The sequence below is a fragment of the Mustela lutreola genome, chromosome 4 (assembly GCF_030435805.1).
Source record: "Mustela lutreola isolate mMusLut2 chromosome 4, mMusLut2.pri, whole genome shotgun sequence".
In the NCBI taxonomy this organism is placed as follows: domain Eukaryota; kingdom Metazoa; phylum Chordata; class Mammalia; order Carnivora; family Mustelidae; genus Mustela; species Mustela lutreola.
This window is the reverse complement of record NC_081293.1, coordinates 15,034,649-15,054,608: the sequence shown is the minus strand read 5'-3', so window position 1 is coordinate 15,054,608 and position 19,960 is coordinate 15,034,649. Positions and strand designations below refer to the sequence as shown.

The following is a 19,960-nucleotide window of genomic DNA, read 5'->3' as shown; positions in this document are numbered from 1 at the left end:
AGAAATCAGGAAATCAACCTTGGTGTGTATTATTATTAAATATAGACCTTATTTAGATTTTAATTTGTCCCTGCATTGTTCTTTAGAGAAAAAGAAAATCCAAGGTGACTGGTTTTATTCATTTGTGTATCTCTTGAGACTTCTTGAATCTGGAACATTTCTTGATCTTTCTTTTTATTAAGTGACATTAACATTATTTAGGATTGTAGTCCATTTTTTGGTGTGTGTATATAGCATGTGCTTTGTATGGAACATGGCTTTGTTTGACATTTCTTCATGGTTATATTCTGCTACATACTTTTGGTGGGAGTACCACTGAAGTTATGCTAAATTCTTCTCATGAGCTATCATGAGCTACGTGCTATCATCATGACCTACATGCTACCATCATTCCAGTAAAGGTAATGTTCAGTAGGGACATTTGGATAATGTGTCTGCCAGATTTCTTTACTCTAAAGTTACGATATTATTCTTCAATGAAAAAAAATATCTTTTAGGAGATACTTTGAGACTCTGTAGTATCTCAAAACTAGTCTACTAGTTTTATGATTTTTACCAAATGGTGATTTTCTATCATTCTTTCTATACTAATTATTAGGCTTTCTTTTGTGATGAAAAGCTTTCTCTTCTCTAGTTCATCTGTGTATTTTATTTATGTATTTATGTATCTGTTTATCTATCTATCATCTCTTTGTATCATATTCATCCATTTTTCATATACTCTTTATCATTCTTTGAGCATTTTCTTGTATTTTTGCCACCATCTAGTACTTTCCCTGCTCTAACTGAAAGCTGGCATTTTTTAAGCAGCCTTGGTTCCTTTAGTGGGCTCTTTGCTACAAAGACAATTTTATTTCTAGATCACTTCAACAGACAGAACTGGAGAATAAATAAATATCTGTGTACACACATTGCTTACATTTCTAACCATAGATGGTTATATATTCTTATACATGTACATAACTACACACATTGATATATAGTTCTACATCCACCTATATTTTATACTAAAATCTGTGAGTGTAGGGGCATCTGGGTGTCTCAGTCAGTTAAGGGTCCAACTTTAGGCTTTGGCGCAGGTCATGATGTCAGGGTAGTGAGATTGAGCCCCACCTTGGGCTCCGTGCTGAACTAGAATCTGCTTGGGATTCTTTCCACCTCCCCCACTTTCCCCCTCTACTCTTCTCCTTGTTTGCACTCTTTCTCTAAAATAAAATAAATAAAATCTTAAAAAAAAAAAAAACAACAACAACCCATGAGTTTACACTAACACCTCATTTTCTGTCCCTTACTACAGGGTTCATTTTTATTCTTTCTACTGTCCAAATTTTTAAGCCGACTTTCATTATCCACAGTATATATTTTTAAATTTCCTCAATCTTAAAATGTACAGAAAGTAGTTTTGGAACTGCTAAGCCATACCCTCCACGAAAAGGAAGTCTACTAATTAGAATTTAGCATTTATACATTTATTTTTGTCTTCAGTATGAGGACATAGAGTCTGTAACTGTTTAAAAAGTACTTGTGTTCACTCTTTTTCTCTCCTTCAGTGTGGTTGTTAGTCATTTCAGTTGGGGCCATTCATTTATTTCTGTGTTTAGTCAGCTTTAGGCCACCTGTGCCCCACCAGTGTTGTTGATGTAATTTTTTTTTTTTTTTTTTGAGTACGTGAAATAGTAACATGGTCCTCAAAGTCACGAATGTACAAAAAGCCAGTTTCCTCCTTGCCCTTCCCCCCCATCTTTTCATGACATTCTCACTCATGCCCGGTAAGTAACCTATCTCAAACCCATCTCTGGTTTCTCCTCCCTATGTTATTTTAAAAATTAAATATGTAGAAACATGAATATTTTCTTAGTTTTTTTTTTTACACAAAGCGTAACTTTTGTCATTTAATAATGTAACTTGGAAATCATTCCACATTACAGAGCTCTTCCTCATTGTTTTTATAAGTACCTAGTACTACATTATGAAGTCATACTACAACTATGAACATTTAGGTAAATTCCAGTAATTTCAAATATCAGTAATAGCATAGTGGGAACTTTTATGTGCATGTATATTTCTGTACTCTAAGAAGTGTATCTTCAGGATAAATTCCTAGAAGGGAGCATGTGAGGTTCAGAGATAAACACATACATTGTATGCTAGTCATGGTTCTACCAGTCTGTACTCCCACTAGTAGTTTATGAGAGTACCTGTTTCCATATAGCTTTGTGAACAGAAGATATTTTTATACTTTTTAACTTTAGTCTGATAGATGAAATTTTAATTTTTAGTTCTCTTATCATGTGTGAAATTAATATAATCTTCATACATTTAAGGACCATTTTTATATTTATATGAATTATCTGTATTTTTTGCTCAATTTTCTGTTGAACAGTTTTCTCCAACTATGTATCTGTCCTTTGAAATTGCTTACGGTGGTTTTTTGTTTGTTTTGGCTGTGAAGTCTTTATATTTTAATCTCATCAAAATAATTACTCTTGAGTTAGAATACTTTTTCTTATACCCAGCCTATCCAAGTTACCTATGCATTCTGTTACTTGTGTCCTTTTGCTTTTTTACATTTAGATCACTAATGGTTTTTGAGTTTAATTTTGTGTATGGTGTGAGCTATAGATGTTAATTTACCTTTTCCATCACTTGTCCAATTGACATTTATTTTAAAAAATTTTGATCCATGATTTAATATACATGCTTTTTAAATTCTAAAGTTTCAAATGTCTTATGGATTTTTTATTCTACTCTGCTTATCTGTTTGTCTCTTGATACTCCAGTATTACAATGTTTTATTATAGAGGGCTTATAAATGTTTTAATGTCTAGGAGGCTGGTTCTTTGTTTTTTAAGCTTTTCTTTTTTTAGTGTTTTCCTGGCTCTTCCTGCCTGTTTATTTTTTTATATGATGACCGTTATCAATTTATCTATTCCCAGAAAAAACTTGGTATTTTTTTTTCATTTCTTTGAAGCTGTTCTTCTGTCAAATGGGTATAATATGTGAGGTAAAAGATTAAAGAAGTAATGTGTATGAAAATACATCAGAAATAGTACAGTCATATATAGATACAAAATATTGTTATTATGTCACAAAATATAAAACACATTTTGTAACATAATACTCAACATTTTTTTAGATTCTTTGATTCATCATCTAATATCTATTCAAGGCAATTTTATAAAGTAATCTCATTGAAAACAATGCAGATTCAAAATATACACAATAAAGATTCAGTCACTTGGAATTTAAGAATTTGAACTTGAGGCAAGCAATAATATTTGTGAATAGCTTTTAATAATGTGTCATTCTTAAAAGTCTCATTTATAGCCCAGGTATTGGTATTTTGTTGTTTTTTTAGATGAATGAGAAACAGATTAAATAAAGTATAAGAAGTCAATTCTAAAGGATTTATATACTTTAATGGTAGTCATTAGCAGCAGTCAAGAAACTAGCCAGTTAGAGTAAGAAAATAAAATATGACTGAAGGTTTACTCTTTTATCAAAGATATTGAAGCAAGATTAAAGTTACTCTTTTATAAAAGTAAACACAGGTTATTAGAAATTCAATTTTTAGAAGTTGAGTTAAAATTTAGTTTGGTGACATTTTTAATATTTTAATATTTTTAATATTTAATGTTTTTGCTTAACCTTTCTTCTATTAGGAAAAAAACCTAATTGTCTTAAATATGATTTCAGTTTTTAAAATTAAACCAGAATGGAAAGCTGACAAATTATGTGATTGCAGGCTTGGTGATTATAGATCAGGGACTGCATGCTTTTTTTCTTCTAAAGGGTTAAATAGTAAATTTTGGTTTTTTTGGGCTACTTATGCTTGCTGCTGTTGCTGTCTCTGCCTCTTCTGCCTCCTTCTCCTTCTCTCCTTTCTCTCCACCTTCACCTCCTTCTCTTTCTTCACCATTCTTTAAATGTAAAAACCATTCTTAGCTTATGGACTGTACAATAACAGGAATTGGGCCAGATTTGGCCCCAGGGATATAGTTAGAATAGATGGTTAGAGTTTCTTCTCTCCATTTTTGAATATGTTGAACATCTTTGGACTATAAAATATAAATCTTAAAGTCCTGTTGGCACTTTATGACTTTCTAACCTATCACTGAAATCCTTGAAACAGTGCCATGTGCTTGAAGGTTCCAGTTACTTAAGTTCTGGATCCTTATTTGTCACTTTTTTTTTTTTTAAGATTTATTCATTTATTTATTTGAGAGAGAGAGCACACAAGCAGAGGGAGGCCTGGAGGGGCAGAGGGAGATGAAGAGAGAATCCTCAAGCAGGCTCCCTGGCGAGCACAGAGTCTGTTGAGCGGTTCTATCCTAGGACCCTGAGATCATGACGCTCAACTGACTGGGCCATCCAGGCATTCCTTCTTTGCCATCTTAATTACAGTTCTAAAGCAGTGCCTTATACCCCCATCCCATTCTGTAAATACTGGATCTAGGGCTGAATAACTGAGTTTTACTACTTACTCTTTATTTAGGCAAGTACAGGTGTCAAATATCCTGACTAAAAGTAATCTCTGTAAGTCCGATTGATGGCCCATTTTTAATTATGAGAACTATCAGTTTTCCAGTAGGAAAAAAAAAAAATCATACTCTCTCAACAGGGACATGGCAATAGTTATAATTCTTGCATTAAAAAAAAGATTTTATTTATTTATCTGACAGACAGAGATCATAGGTAGGCAAAGAGAGAGGAGGAAGCAGGCTCCCTGCTGAGCAGAGAGCCTGGCCCAGGACCCTGGGATCATGACCTGAGCTGAAGGCAGGGGCTTTAACCCACTGAGCCACCCAGGCACCCCTAGTTCTAGCATTTTTGATGAGAAAATTCAGATTGCTAAGATAATGTTGGTATCAGCATTTCATGTTTATTTATATAAAAAAGAAGCAGCTATATTCTGTTTCCCTTCTTTCATAAACCATACATCAGTGAAAATTTGGGTTTAGAGTTGTAAGTAAAAATGTAAGTTTGAATAGAATTTTAGTTCAGCTATTTGAACATTTGCCTTTGTCAGAATTCTTACTCCCTTGAAATATAATGTATAGCAGATCTAGTAAATATCAAGTATAATACACTAGATGTATACAGTGCATATTAAATGGACACGATTTCCTAATTTCCAGAAATTATTGTTATAGGTATTCAACAGATAGTAAGGATCTAGCAATGGAAGGGACTTTGACACATAAGCTGACTTAGAAACAAGTCCCACCAATGCTGACTACCTTTTTTGGTTTCATGTTTCTATATATTCTTCATGTACAACTTGTTAGAATAACCCTTAGAACATCTTTATTTTTTCTATCCTTATTGTTCAGTCTTGGCTATAAGTTAATATTGCAACTTTATACTGTAGGGGAACAGAAATAACATGTGACCACAAAATGTCCCTTCAGTGTATGTCTAGGCTATAAAATCATCATCATATAAAATTTGCCAAACAAGAGGCCACTGTATGATGATTTCATAGGTGCTTATTCAGCATAAAAAGATAACCTCAGATGCTGACAACAGAGTAATTTCAACACTTTCATGAAGTGTAAATTTTAAACAATTGAATTTGAAATACATTTGTGCCATTTTAACCTGACATACAGAACCGCAAGGGAATTCTCTCAAAATTGGCTTACATTAAAAGGCATTTTAACACAATTTTTTTTGGTCTCAGGAATTATTAAAGCTACTATACAATGATAATTCTTCAAAGGAACTCTGCAAACATAACTCTTATTTAGTTCTGCCATAAAGGGTAAATAAAATGTTTATCTAAGTTTTAAAATATTAATATGCATCATTATTTTTAGTGAAGTTCTGACTATGAGACAATATTAATATGAACCTCTGCAAGTTAATATTAAGATATCATGGTATATTCATTTACTATTTATGAAATTACATGTTATCAATATATCTTAGAGTCCCGTAGATTCATTTCTGTAATTCTCACACCGTGTGTTTCCATAGTTAATTCTACAAGCTTAAAGGAAAACTATGCTGATTTATTTAAATATTCTTTAGGAAGAAAAAAGTAGTACTTTTATGTAGAACTTTCTTTTAGCCAGAAAACCACGTTCTTAAGAATCTATGTAGTACCAAAACTTACTTTATATGTGTGTTTATTTACTTTATATTAATCATCTATATTTTTCAAAGCAAATAATCATAAACAATTAGCAAGATGCTTAGTTTCTAGAGTATTTTTTAAAAAAATTATTTATTTATTTGACAGAGAGAGATCATAAGGAGGCAGAGAGGCAGGCAGAGGGAAAGGGACAAGCAGACTTCCTGTTGAGCAGGGAGCCCGATGTGGGGCTCGATTGCAGGACCTTGAGATTATGAACTGAGCCGAAGGCAGAAGCTTAACCCATTGAACCATTCAGGTTCCCCTGTTCTAGAGTATTTTATATTTTGATCAAAACTCACTTATTTTTACATGTATATGTGAACCAAGAAAAAACCACATTGTTTCATTTATATCAGAGAGTGGTTTAACTAGCTGGAGGTGTGTAGGACATGGTCGATCTCACTGAAGTTTTTGGAAGAGCTAGTAGCATGGTTGACCTGGTCTCTTTAGGCTGTCTCAGGATTGGCCAAACGCATTGTAGCCTAGAAATAACTGATGGTAGATCAGGTATGTGACTGTATGATTATGACATGTGTTATGTTATGTATTATGATATGTGACATATGATTGTGACTGACACAATACAGTGTCAGTGTGTGACACTGACATATGTCAATGACATATGCTGTCCCACCGAATACAGTGGTTATCACAATATAAGAGAGATTGTGCAGATATAAGAGAGATTGTGCATGCTGAAATAGAACTTACCAGTTGTTTGGATGGTGGACACAATAAGTATGGAGTTTGTGTCCCAAATAATTGGAATGCTACTCTTTAACAAGGAATGCAAAATAATAAAATGAAATGAGTCCCCTGTTTGTTTCAGTTAATATTGTGGAATATTAAAACTCAGAGTGATCTCAGAAGCAAGATAAGATTATTTGGGGCAATAAAGAGGCATGCTTTATTTACATGATTTATAGCTATATTTTTATTATTTTTGGCAACGTAATAGTAGTAGAAGTAATAGCTTTATTTATTAAGTGCTCGATATGTGTTAGGTATTTAAAAATATGTGATATCATTTAATCTTCACATCAGTACTAAGAGCGAAACATCATCATCATCATCATCATTATTATTATCTTTTGCAGATGAATAAACTAAGGCAGAGAAGTTACATAAATTGCCCAAGGTAGCTGGTGATTACAGATGTACATTTTGAATCTAAGCCTTTGATTCCAAAATTCTTAAGCTCTTTGAAATTCATTTGCTTAACTAGAAATGGAGAGGAGCCCAAAGAAGAATGCAATAATACTTGGATCCATACTTAACTTCAGGATACCCCAAAGTCTTTAAAGAGTTTCACAAAATTTTTCAATAAGTGAATTTACTTCCCTTTAATAAAAAAATAACTTATGAGGTAACTCTAGTTTTTGGATGGACAGGGGAAAATACATGGTATAAAAATAAAGCCCTAAATGAAATGTGATGCATATTTGTGATGGAGAATATTCAGTGTCATTTTCGTTTTGACTTACAGCTTGTACATGCAGCGGCCATGCAAACATTTGTCACATGCACACAGGAAAATGTTTCTGCACAACGAAAGGAATCAAAGGTGATCAATGCCAACTGTAAGTAAAAATGACTTTTAGAACTTTTTGTAGATTGAACTTTTGCTATAAACTAATTGTTACAGGCTTTCCTTTTTTAAGGTTAGTGTTGTGCTAGTTAAGCAACCCATATTATTGTAAACTAGGTTTACTTGCATTTTATCAATTCTCATAAGAAACCTAAGCCTTTTAAAAATGGTAGTTTTGCGGGGGCTTTAAAAGAACCCATAGAATATCTTTGCTTTGGTATCTCTCTAAAAAAAGAAACATTCTTAATTTTTTGAAAAATGCATACATTAAATTTTCATTATATTTTTATGATTTTCCTCCATAGCCTGTTAAGTAAAAAATCATATTTCTTGCCTTTTTTTGAATCTGTCATTATTAATTATAATTGTAGTTATTTAAGCTTTTTAAGTGGTTCCTTATACTTCTTTTTCACTCTTTCACTAAACATGAACCCACCTTTTTTACTCGCTTTCAATATTTGTTTAAAGTGTTTTATTTATTTATTTGACACACAGAGATAGTGAGAGAGAGAGTATAAGCAGGGGTGTGGCAGGCAGGCAGAGGGAGAGGGAGAATCAGGCTTCTCGCTGAGCAGGGAGCCCGATGTGGGGCTTGATTTCGACCCCAAGGCAGATGCTTAATGACTGAGCCACCCAGGCGCCCTGCTTTCAGTAGTTTTGTGAATGATTTTTGTCTTCTTATAATTTAATTGTTATTCTCAAGATTTATTCTCCCCCTCAAGAAAATAACCCTAAAAAGCAGTTGTCTCATGGTACCTAAACATTCATTTTTTCTAATTTATATATGACATATAATATTAAAATAATTTTTGTTTCGGAGTTGTCTATATGCACCTATATTAGGTATAAATGTACTGTATTGGACACAAATCATCAACTCTATAATAACTATAAAATTATGAAAAAATAAGAAAGGGTGAATACCAACTTTTGTATCAACACGAATGGAACTGGAGGAGATTATGCTGAGTGAAATAAGTCAAGCAGAGAAAGTCAGTTATCATATGGTTTCACTTACTTGTGGAGCATAAGGAATAGCATGGAGGACATTAGGAAAAGGAAAAGAAAAAATGAAGGGGGGGGAATTAAAGGGGGAGAAGAACCATGAGAGGCTATGGACTCTGGGAAACAAACTGAGGGTTCTGGGGGTTATGAGTGAGCCTGGTGATGTGTATTAGGGAGGGGACGTATCGCATGGAGCGCTGGGTGTTATACACAAACAATGAATCATGGAACACTACATCAAAAACTAATGGTGTACTGTAGGGTGGCAAATAAATGCATAAATAAACAAATAAGCAAAATAGGTATTTCTCTTAATTTTTATCTGGACCATATGTATTATGAAGCATTAGGCACATTAGCACTTTCCACATGCATTTGTATTTTATTCATTTATATTTTTTCACTTTAATTTCAAAATAAAGAACATTTTCCATGGGAAAAAAATAAAACTTTTATATCCAGAGAAGTCTGTTAACCATGGAAAATGATCAGTTTATTTCTTTTTGTTTAAAACAAATGAATGGATAAAATCTTAAAACAAATATAGTATTTGCTGTAGAATTATTTTAAGCATTTCAAGTTAGAAGAACATATCTTTGACTAGCCACTGAGGTGTCATAGGTTTTCAAGTTCAGAGAAAGTGAACAGACTAGTTTTTATTTCTTCTCCATAGCCTCTAAACTTAAAAAAAGGAAGTGAAAGCACAAGATCTTAGGGAAATTCCTATTAAGGAAAGCTGTTTTTGTCTCAAGACCAATGGATTTAAATCAGAGTTCTGTGTTCTAAGACAGACGATACTTCTAATATTTCACTGAATACAAAATTCATAAGTAGGGCCACCTTCTTGAGTGTGTGTCTAGAAGGGCATCGTGCTTGGTTTAATGTACTGCTATCACCATCTTGAAATTCTTAATAAATTTTTAGCAAGAGCCTTACATTTTTATTTTGTACTTCTTCTTGCCTCCCTCTGCCACAAATTATGTATCAGGTCCTGGACATAGAGAAGAAATATTCTATTTTTGTTCTAAGATTCGATTATTGCATCAAATAAAACTGACATCTTTAATTTGTACTGTATTTTTACTTAAATGATATAACCATCTATAATAATTTGTGATGTGGTATTTTAGTAAGATGCTTTTGTCTCCAGATTAGTGAGAGCAGTATTTTAATTCATTGAAATCATGGGATTATCACTTTAGAAATACAAAGTAACAGGATTTGGCATATGTATGAAATAGTAGAAAAATAAATTATATAGTTCTGAATGATGAAAGTACAATTTGCCTTAGTTCTTATTTATGATTTTTGTAAGCAAGGGAAAAATTGGAATACTAATTTGTACAGTACTTTGTATATAGCCTTTCTAGATAGAATTATATTCATTATTTTTTCTTTGTTTTATTTATTTGGCTTTTGAGTGCAGGGCACTGAAAATAGGATCATCATTCTTAAAGCAATTATTTTCAACAGTGTGCTTATACTAAAAAGAAAACACTCTTATTAGGAAGCAAAGCTAGTCATTCAAATCGCCAAATAATTATTAAGTTAATGCTTATACTATTAATGAAGATGAATATCACGTAGTTTTTGCTGAAAGTATCTTCAGGCTAACAGTGGAGACACCAGCCAAAATGTAATATACTAATTTGCTGTTTCAGTGATTTGAAATGCTTGGGAACCTTTGCCTTTTCACAGGACGATTTTTGTTTGACTTTAAATTTATAGTTGGACATCACATCTTGTGTATTTATACCTCCTCAAACTAAAATTTTATAACCTCTTCCAACTAAAATGCATTCTCTTCCTATATGTTAATGTGTTCCTTGCATTATCTGTGCATTCGCCTGTAACCTTTGCTAGAATGAAATTCTCTGGGGACCATGTCATCTGTACCACAGTGTAAGTGTTTAGTAAATTTATACTGGAATGGAATGAAGAACATTTTGCTGGAGTACCTTGGAGGGATCAGGAAAGTTTGAGAAGAGGATACTTGAGCTGGAACTTGAAGGAGGAGGTGAAATATTCTGGGTGGAGAATATAGTAAACAGAAGGAGAAACTTTATCAGTAAAACAAGGGAGTGAAAATGAAGAAGGTTATAGCATTTCAAGCTTTTGCTCAAGGACACAGACAGCTGGCAAGAGCATTGCTCTGACCCCTACAATGAAAGAAACAAGAGCTGGGAAAACTGAAAATCCATGACTTTTCTGGAAATCACTGCAGAACCGAGACTACAGGGTAAACAAATAGCCAAAAGTCTGAAGGGAAACCAGAGCTTTCCGGGAGACATGAGACAGGAACACTGGCTTACCTGCAGTGAAACGAACTGGAAACGTGGAAGACTTGAGCTGAGGTAGTTGATAGACTGCTGTTGTAGTTTGGACGGGCAGTAGAGTGTAGAGCTCTTGGTGGGGGTCCACAGGGATTGGGGTCCCCCAAGGGCTCTTTCTAGAATTTTTTCCCCATGCACCCCACCAGTTGCTCAAGGAAGAAAATGGAGAATATGTCAAGAATGCATTTCCTGTGATGTAGGCTGGGGGAAGGGGAATAGCAGAAGCAGACAGGGTGAACAGGGCTTCAGTAATGGGGCCAAAATGTTCATTCAAAGGAGCACTGCATTATTTGCCTTGCCAGGGTTCTGGCTCTGACCTAAACCACAGCTGGAACTCAGAAATGGTCACTTAAAACATTATTTAATGGAGATATGAACTGTAAGATAAATATGTAATGATATGTAAAGATAAATATGTAATTCTCTACGACACTTGTTTACTTTTGAGGAGTAACATGCTGACTTCAAAGAAAACACAATATATTATTTTTGTAACATGTATCAGTTTTACAGTGTGAAGGTCATGCATATTTGCATTCTGTGAAATGCAGTGTCTCTCACTCACTCAAATTCCTGTTCAATGTAATAGTGTAAGGAAGGTCAGTAGTTAATTTTTTTTTCTTCAACCTTATAACAACCGTTGTGATAGACACTAGTGTTCTTCAGTGGGAGAGAATTTATTTTAATAAAATAAAAATGGTAAAAGAAGTTTTGATAAAATGTTGTGGCAGATACTTACGATATATCTTGCTAATAACTCCCTTGGCTGTCATACTTTCACCAAAGCTGTAGGGACAGTTTCCTGTCCTTTCCAGGGTTCCACATAAAGTAGGAGAATCTTTGTTCCTCTTTCAGTTCCAGAGATACTTATTTCTGCCCAGTGCAACCAGGAAATATAAGATAGTTTATGCCAAAATGGGTCCTCCTCCACCAATGAAGGGTGAGTGTTTATCCTGCATTTCCCATTGTGTCACAGTGCTTCCTGAGATGACTACCCTCGGCAAGCACCCCCATCCTACCTTGGCATCTGCTACTGAGGTAATTCCAGCTAAAGCAGTTGCTCCTGAAGGTGGCTCTTGGTAACAGGCCTTCATCAGGGGATCTTATGGTTAGAAGACTTACCAGGGGCAGTAAGCACTATGTAATGCTAACAGTAAGTGTGATAGTGGTTATCCTGGTGTGTTATAGGATGATTATTGAGAATATAACTGTGTTTGATAGACTGAAATATAGGCTGGAGGAGAAGTGCTGGTTTGTGCAGCAACCTTAGCACTTGAAAGTCTTGGCAGGGTGGATCATAACTATGACTGTGGATTTGGCTGGCTTTTATTAACTGTCATAAAGCCTTAAAGAAAGAGACTTCCATCAACTCAGGGCATCCTGTGAATATCACTTGGTCTTCATGACAGCATTTGATGAACCTTAACTTCGATAGCTATAGAGAGCAGAGTATGTTGAATTTATGCCTGGGATTTAATTACTAGTTTGGCTGGCTGCAAATGAAACTGAAAGATGAGCCATGACAGGTTACCCATGCTAGAGTCACTGCCTGGTGAGAACGAGTGGGAGTTTGAGGCATACAGGGGGGACACTTCTAAGTGTGACCTCAGAGTCTTGAATCCTAGATTCATTCCCTGGAAAACTCCTGGGTAGAAGTCATACTCTTCTGTCATTTGATAGAGTAAGGTCACTTCCCTTTCCCTGGCAACAATGCAAAGATTTCACCTGATGTTTATGTTTCATAAGAAGATGTTTGTCTTCTTCCAGAATGCACCCTGCCTCCATTTATTGTCTCCAGATCAGTAATAAGTGTCAGGTCTCAGTGTAGCATGATTGGGAAGACACAGTCTCTGCTGTAGATAGGTAAGAGATAGCTTGCCACTGAAAAAGTTGCAGGGCCTAAGCAATATGCAGAGGCAGGAACCAGCAGTGGGTATATGAGAATTACCTTGAGGGTTTGGGATTAGGGAGTGTGAAATCTAAGGCTGGAGAAGGGAGAATTTATTGATGATATCATATCACTCTCCTATGATCCAGGATTTCATGCCTTAGTGATACACCTGTAGTTGCTGATGGGTTTTTAAAATGTGAGCATGCTGATTGGCTGTAGTATATAGGTGGGGAGATGCTGTAACTGTAGAGGAAATGTTGAGCATTGGAGTCAGGAAACTCAGGAAGTTGGATATGTTGGAATACAAATATTACATAATATCCGGTAGACTATTAATTGATTCTGTTTTCTTGGAGGTTTTCCAGAGCACTTTCTTCATTAAGACAATAAAGAGTACAGTTGTAAGGGGAACTCTGGAGTCTTTGAAACTCAGTGGTGGCTGTTGTCATGGTAGACAAGAGAAAATATTACCTGTCAATTGGGTTCCCTAGTATCAGCGTGGTTATGTTAGGATTCCAAAATCGTAAAGGATGGGTGGTTGTACCTAACTCTTAATTACCTTAACAGTTAACAAGACCAGATGGCTAACAGGATGTGTTAGTTGGCAAGAATTTGTGGTAATGCCTAAGTGAGTTCTGAGGGATGAACTAATTTGGCAACCAAGTAGATTATTGTTTGACTTAAATTACCAGAAAAAGAAAAAAAATCATGAACCAGTAAGCAGAAGGTTGATGTCAGCTGTCCCAATGGAAAATTGTGAATCTTCACTCTTAGGATTCCAGTCTGAAATGCTGGTTCCCAGCACCCATCAAATAAAGTAAAAGAAGCACCTGTACCATCTCATCGATATACACAATAAATACTTCTCCACTGTTTCTCCAAAGGGACCTCAACTCATTTAGTAGATAATTGGTCATGGGAAAAGGCACAAAGATACTTCTGAGGGGCTTTGGATAAGGTATATGAATTGGTATCAAGCACCAAAAATATCATTAATTTATTTGCTTAAAAAATTTTTTCAATATTGCTACCATGTATCTTAGGAAGTTGTGTTAGTTCTTCTTAAGACACCATTGACAATTTTTATCTTAACTGCAAGTGACGAAAAAAAACCAAAAACATGTTTCTGGATTGGCCCTCTATTAGACCTTTTCTAATCTACTACTTTTTTTTGTTGTTGTTGTTCTGTTGTGTTAGTCCCCACACGGTGCATCATTAGTTTTTGTGCGTGGAGCACTGGGTGTTATACACAAACAATGAATCATGGAACACCACATTGAAAACTAATCTACTTCTGATTACCAGAAAATATCTGAATTCCAACAAGTCAGTAAAGTGTTCTTATGTCTTATAGACAGTAAATGTGAAGGTCAAAGTATTTTGGTTAGGCAGAGGAAAACATTATTAGGTCAATGATTCTCAATGGGGATGGAATAATGTTCTCTAGAACTTTATGGATTTTCATAATTAATAATCTTGAAAAGTAAGGAGTGCTCCTGGCATTTAGAGATGAAGAGTCATAGCCTCTTTGTAAAAATGGGAACTTATGGGGACTAGGTAATAAATTGAATTTTGGTATAAATCTATTTAATTGATTATATTGGGTCTGCAGACTCACTCTGTGGTAATTTTCCCTGTCTCTAAGTGCATAATTGGAATGGGTATATGTTGCCTCTTGTAGAACTGCATATTATTTTTGATCTGTGAGAAATGAGCTGTTAAGGCAGAAAGGGCCAAGTGGAAGAAGTCTCTGAAACTCCTTTCATTCACTCTGAACTCAATCAAGATAGTAAATCAGAAACTGGAGATCTCATGCCAAGACAGATAACAGGCTGTTGAAATGGAGAAAATGAGGAAGTATTATATTTTAAGTATGAGCTGATCTTTGAGTGGTTAAAATATGGACAAGATTATGATGAAATGCCACAGAAAATATATTTTCCGTCTTGAAGCCCATCACATGTCAAGGCATTCATTCAGTTTTTGATATTTAAAAAGACTTTGGAAACTATATCATTTCATTGATTTTAGGAAATAGATGACAGATTGGAAAAAGATACAGTAATATTAGAGCAAAAGGAGTTAGACTGTAGGCTTCTGGGAGCATTTTATGAGTCCCATGTTGAAAAACAATTGTCAGCCCCCAAGTAAATAATTTTAATGTGTGATTTCTACCACAAAGATTTTGTGCTGGTGCTACAAATTAAAAAAATATGTTGGCTAGAAATAATATAACTTTAATCACCTTATTAATGAAATCCAATCTGTTAATAAGTTGATATGACTAATAATATTTGGTTTATAGTCTACTAAAAGGAGTCTCAGATATTTTCTAGACATATGGTATACTCAAAGATGTGTATTGTACATAGCTGTGATGCAATTTCCTGACATGATGAACACATTTTTGTTAAGTTCTAATCAGAATTGTATATGGTATATTTTCAAGTCACATGGTTGCATTTCTAGAAAATTCAGTGTATGTTGTAAACATGCAAAGCTACTCTGCATTTATATGTAAAATGGATATAAGTTCTAGATTCAAATAATTATGAACAAAAAAATCCTGTTCATGGTTCAAAAAGCCATGTTGTTCAAAACTTACATGGGTTTTGGATCAATTATTTTTTGTTGTTTTGTGGAGTTGCCTTGTGCACTCAGGATGTCTATAATCCTTGGCATCCTTTTTAGCCCTTTTAGTAAGTTCTATTAGAAATCCATAATTATTGGGGCACCTTGGTGGCTCAGTCAGTTAAGCATCTGTCTTTGGCCCAGGTCGTGATCCCGGGGTCCTGGGTTTGAGTCCCTTATCAGGCTCCCTGCTCAGCTGGGAGTCTGCTTCTCCTTCTGCCTGCCACTCCCAGTGCTTGAGCCCACTCTCTGTCAAATAAATCAAAAAAATCTTTTTTTAAAAAAAGATTTTATTCATTTAACAGAGAGAGAGATCACAAGTAGGCAGAAAGAGAGAGGGGGAAGCAGTCTCCCCACTGAGCAGAGAGATCGATGTGGGGCTCAATCCCAGGACCCTGAGCTGAAGGCAGAGGCCCTAACCCACTGAGCCACCCAGGCACCCCCCAAAAAATCTTTAAAAAAAAGAAGAGAAATCCATAATTATGGAGATAACTAATTGTTACCCTAAAATTTATCTCCACTGAGAACCAGTTACCTCATCAGTTTGTGTTTTTTTTAGCCAAAGAACTTTGTTATTTCATTTATTCCACATCAGATCTTAGAGCAATTTATTGACTACTTGAGAAGGTTGTATATATTGATAGGATTGTTAGATACCATGTTGGTAGATTAATGAAAATGAATGGGTTTGTCCAGAATCATATTTTATTTTTTCCCACAATAAATTGAAGACTAAATTTCTCAAAAACATTTGGAATTATAAAATAATTATATGAGATATAGGTCACTATTACTAAGCAGGATCTTTTAATTTAATAAATTAATCCATAATTGAATATTCTTTTCCTTATAAACTTTTCACTGATTATGGCTTTTTCATAGCTCTTATGTTAGGCTCAAGATACTAGTTCTCAAAATTAGTGTGAAAAAGAAATCTTTGGAAATATAGTGACTTGAATTCTAGCTTGGGGACCCAAATTTTGCTTTATTACAAGTATTCTAGGTGACTGTGAAGTAATAGTCCTTTATGTACTTTGGGAAATATTCCCTTAGGAGGATAGTCTTCTGAGTACTTTTTCCTCCCTAGTTTACCTTTAGGCCAGTGATGTCTAAGATTATTACCTATTTTTCCGTATTTTTCTATTTTGTTATATCTAGTCTTTTTTTTTTTTTTTTTTTTTTTTTTTTGGTGGGAAAGAGGCAGAGGAAGATGTCAATGCCTTTTCCATTTCAGGAAGATCAAACTTGTGCCTTCTTTTTTAGACTAGTTTCTGGCACATAACAGGGACTTTGTAAAATAAATATCTTAGGATTTTTGTTTTTCCCGATTTCTCTTGTCACTTTTAAAAGTCTTCTGTATTGGGAATGAGGAAGTACAGTACCTATTTCATCACTGTGCCCTAATCTCCGTTGTTATTACACAAAAAAATACAAAGGAATCATTTGCTGTACAACCTGCCTTTTTATACTATATCAATTTGCATATCGATTATCAGCTTCATAAACAAGATTGGATAAACAGATGGTAAATACAGTCTTCACATACTAATGCTAAATATTGCTTATGTTTTCCACCTCATTTTTGCCCATTGTAGTCACAACTATAGTTCGACTTAATGGTTTATCTGTGCCGATGAGCCACGCAGCCTTAATACCTATGAAATAAGATATTTGAGGAACACCTATGCTTGCTTTATTTCAGAAACATTCTGTCAGTGAGATACCATAAAGACATAAATCTCAGCATATCAGTTGAGCAAACAGGTTGCTAATTCAGTTTAATCTTGCCCCATGTGAAAACAGATTTAATACTATCTACCTCCAATTCTCCAGGAAGGTGCTCTCCTGGTAAGAAGTCCAGCGTAAGTAAAAAATACCCCTGGTGTCAAGAATATGTTTGGGTTCTTTTGGAATATGTCTTCCTGCATTTAAAACTTTTGGATTTGTAGGAACACACTTCCAAATCTGTTAGCTTTGCAATTCGTCTTTCTTAGCCCCAGAACTGCACTAGATAGTATTTCATTTAGTTATCAATTGTGAAAACTTTCTGAACACAGCCAGGCTGTTTTCTAGTTACTGTTAGTTAGGTTGGAGGTCATGTAATTGGGTTCTGACCAATAAACATTAAATAATGTCCATCATTCCAGGCCTGGTCCCTAAAAAGTTATGTGCCACACATCCTCTTTGCCCCCATTCAGTAGTACAGTGAAGAGGAGGACGAGGACCTGAACGATCACGGAGCTCATGAACATCTCCGTTCCGGAAGACTGCATGAAGCCAGATGTCTTCCCCAACTCCTCCTCTCCATACCGGACTGTGTCTTAAGTTACAATCAGACATTTATTGTGGAGAAGTACTGAGATTTCAGAGTTGTTTTTTTTTTTTTAGTAGTAGTTAGCATACCCTTCCATGAGTAATTATTGTTCCTTTGGCACTTTGCTTGGCATCCTTAATTAAAGCACTTTCATTTGAATTACCTGAAATGAAAGGTATTGATTAAGTGTGTCTTCTGGTATTAGTTTAGTGAATTATCTGTGGGGTGTTTGGGTCAATTTGTTCTTTTATCCACATTCATCTTATAGCCTTTGCATACTTTCCATTTCTTTTATTAGAGCTATTCTCATTGGAGGCTGTCTCTTAGGAGACTAGCATAGTCCTTGATCTCCAGTTTGATTATTACATTGATATAAGACATAGCAGAGTTACGTGGTTTTAATTCTAGATGGTCAGAATAATTCTAGATGGTGTGTAGGTTATACTAATTGTAAGTAATTGGAATTGGAAACAATTACAGAAAGAAACAGACTTAAATACCAAAGGAAAAAAATGTACTTTAAATTTTCAATTTGTTTTGGTCATTCTATATTTATTATTAAAAATTATGTTAACATATCAGAGGATGAAATAGTCTCCTAGTATATTCCAATGTAACCTTCTGTGAAGAATTAAAGTACAGTAAATTTCAACATTTTAATGTAGAACATATATCTGGTGTATGTGTAGATGTTTTATCAAAATATGGATGCATTTCAAATCATGTGCATTTTAAGATGAATTACCGCTATATACTGCTGTGCCAGTTTGATTCATTTCTGGCGGCCTCAGTGCAACACTCGTACTTCTAGGAAAAAAGATAGATGATTGAAAATATTCCAGTGTAATCTGTTTCTCAAATAATTGTCTTTTGGTCTTGCTTTGACATTTGCAGGTACAAATATAATGTCCTTTATTTTTATGTTTTTACTTTTCTTCATCGGTGTCATTACTGTCGTCATACTTAACATATATTGAACTCCGCCAAATGCCTATCTCTGGGCCAGGTACTTGTATTTAATTCCTACAATAATTTTGTAAAGTGGATAGTATTATTATCCCCGTTTTACTCTTAAGGGCACGGTAACTTACAAAAGTTAGTTTGTCCAAGGTCACACTTTAATTACTGTTAGAGTAGAACTTCCATCTAGGTTTCTCTAACTAAAATAACAGTGTTCTTTACTTACTATATACCCATCATTTTAAAAATTTGTAAAAGATTTAATTATTTATTTTAGAGTGAGAAAGCATGCATGTACATGCACACAGGAGCTGGGAGGGGGTGCAGAGGGAGAGGATCTCAAGCAGATGCCCTGCTGAGCCTGGAGCCTGGCCTGGGTCTTGATCCCATGACCCTGAGATTACGACCTGAGCTGAAGTCAAGAGTTGGTTGCTTAATTCACTGAGCCACCCTGGCACGCCACCCCCCATCATTTCCTTATTAAGGTTAATTGGCAAAAGAGAATTGAGGCACTATTTCTGGATTTGTTGAAAAATATATGAATACTATTTGTGAGTTATTAAATGACAGTTTTAATATAAAATATTTAGTAATTAATTAAAATTAAGTATTGTTTAGATAACCAAATTATTAATACTGTTTTTTCCCTAGGGAAAGAATTATATAATGTAGAGATTGATTTTATTCTTCAGAGACTTGTGCTCTAACTATACTAAGTTTCAGATTAATCACTCTTCAGTTTACATTTTTTTAATGTGAAATACTTTGTAATTTATCAGTAATTTCAATTTTTATTTTATTTTAATCCATTGTCTTTAGCCTTTGCCCCTTAATTTTAAAGACATTGAATTAGTATTTTTTTAATCTTTTCATTGACTGATTTTGTCAATGTGGATATTTTTTTTAGCCTTTTTTTTAACGATTTTATTTTATCTAGCTAGCAAGCTAGCTATCTACCTATCTTACCTATTCTATTTATTTGTCAGAGACAGAGAGAAAGAGCACACACAAGCAGGGGAATGGCAGGCAGAGGGAGTAGCAGGCTCCCTGTTGAGCAAGGAGCCTGATGCGGGGCTTGATCCAAGGACCCTGGGATCAT

The 19,960-nt window shown here is 34.6% G+C and overlaps 1 protein-coding gene across 3 annotated transcripts in view; it reads left to right on the top strand.

Annotated features, from left to right (window-relative positions):
• The window catches only part of ATRNL1 (attractin like 1), an 849,703-nt gene that overhangs the window by 228,489 nt on the left and 601,254 nt on the right, over positions 1-19,960 (top strand). For all 3 annotated transcript variants that reach the window (XM_059173087.1, XM_059173089.1, XM_059173088.1), the window contains exon 20: positions 7,626-7,719. In XM_059173087.1, coding sequence (XP_059029070.1) covers positions 7,626-7,719 — 94 coding nt within the window. The remainder of the gene's footprint in view (positions 1-7,625; positions 7,720-19,960) is intronic.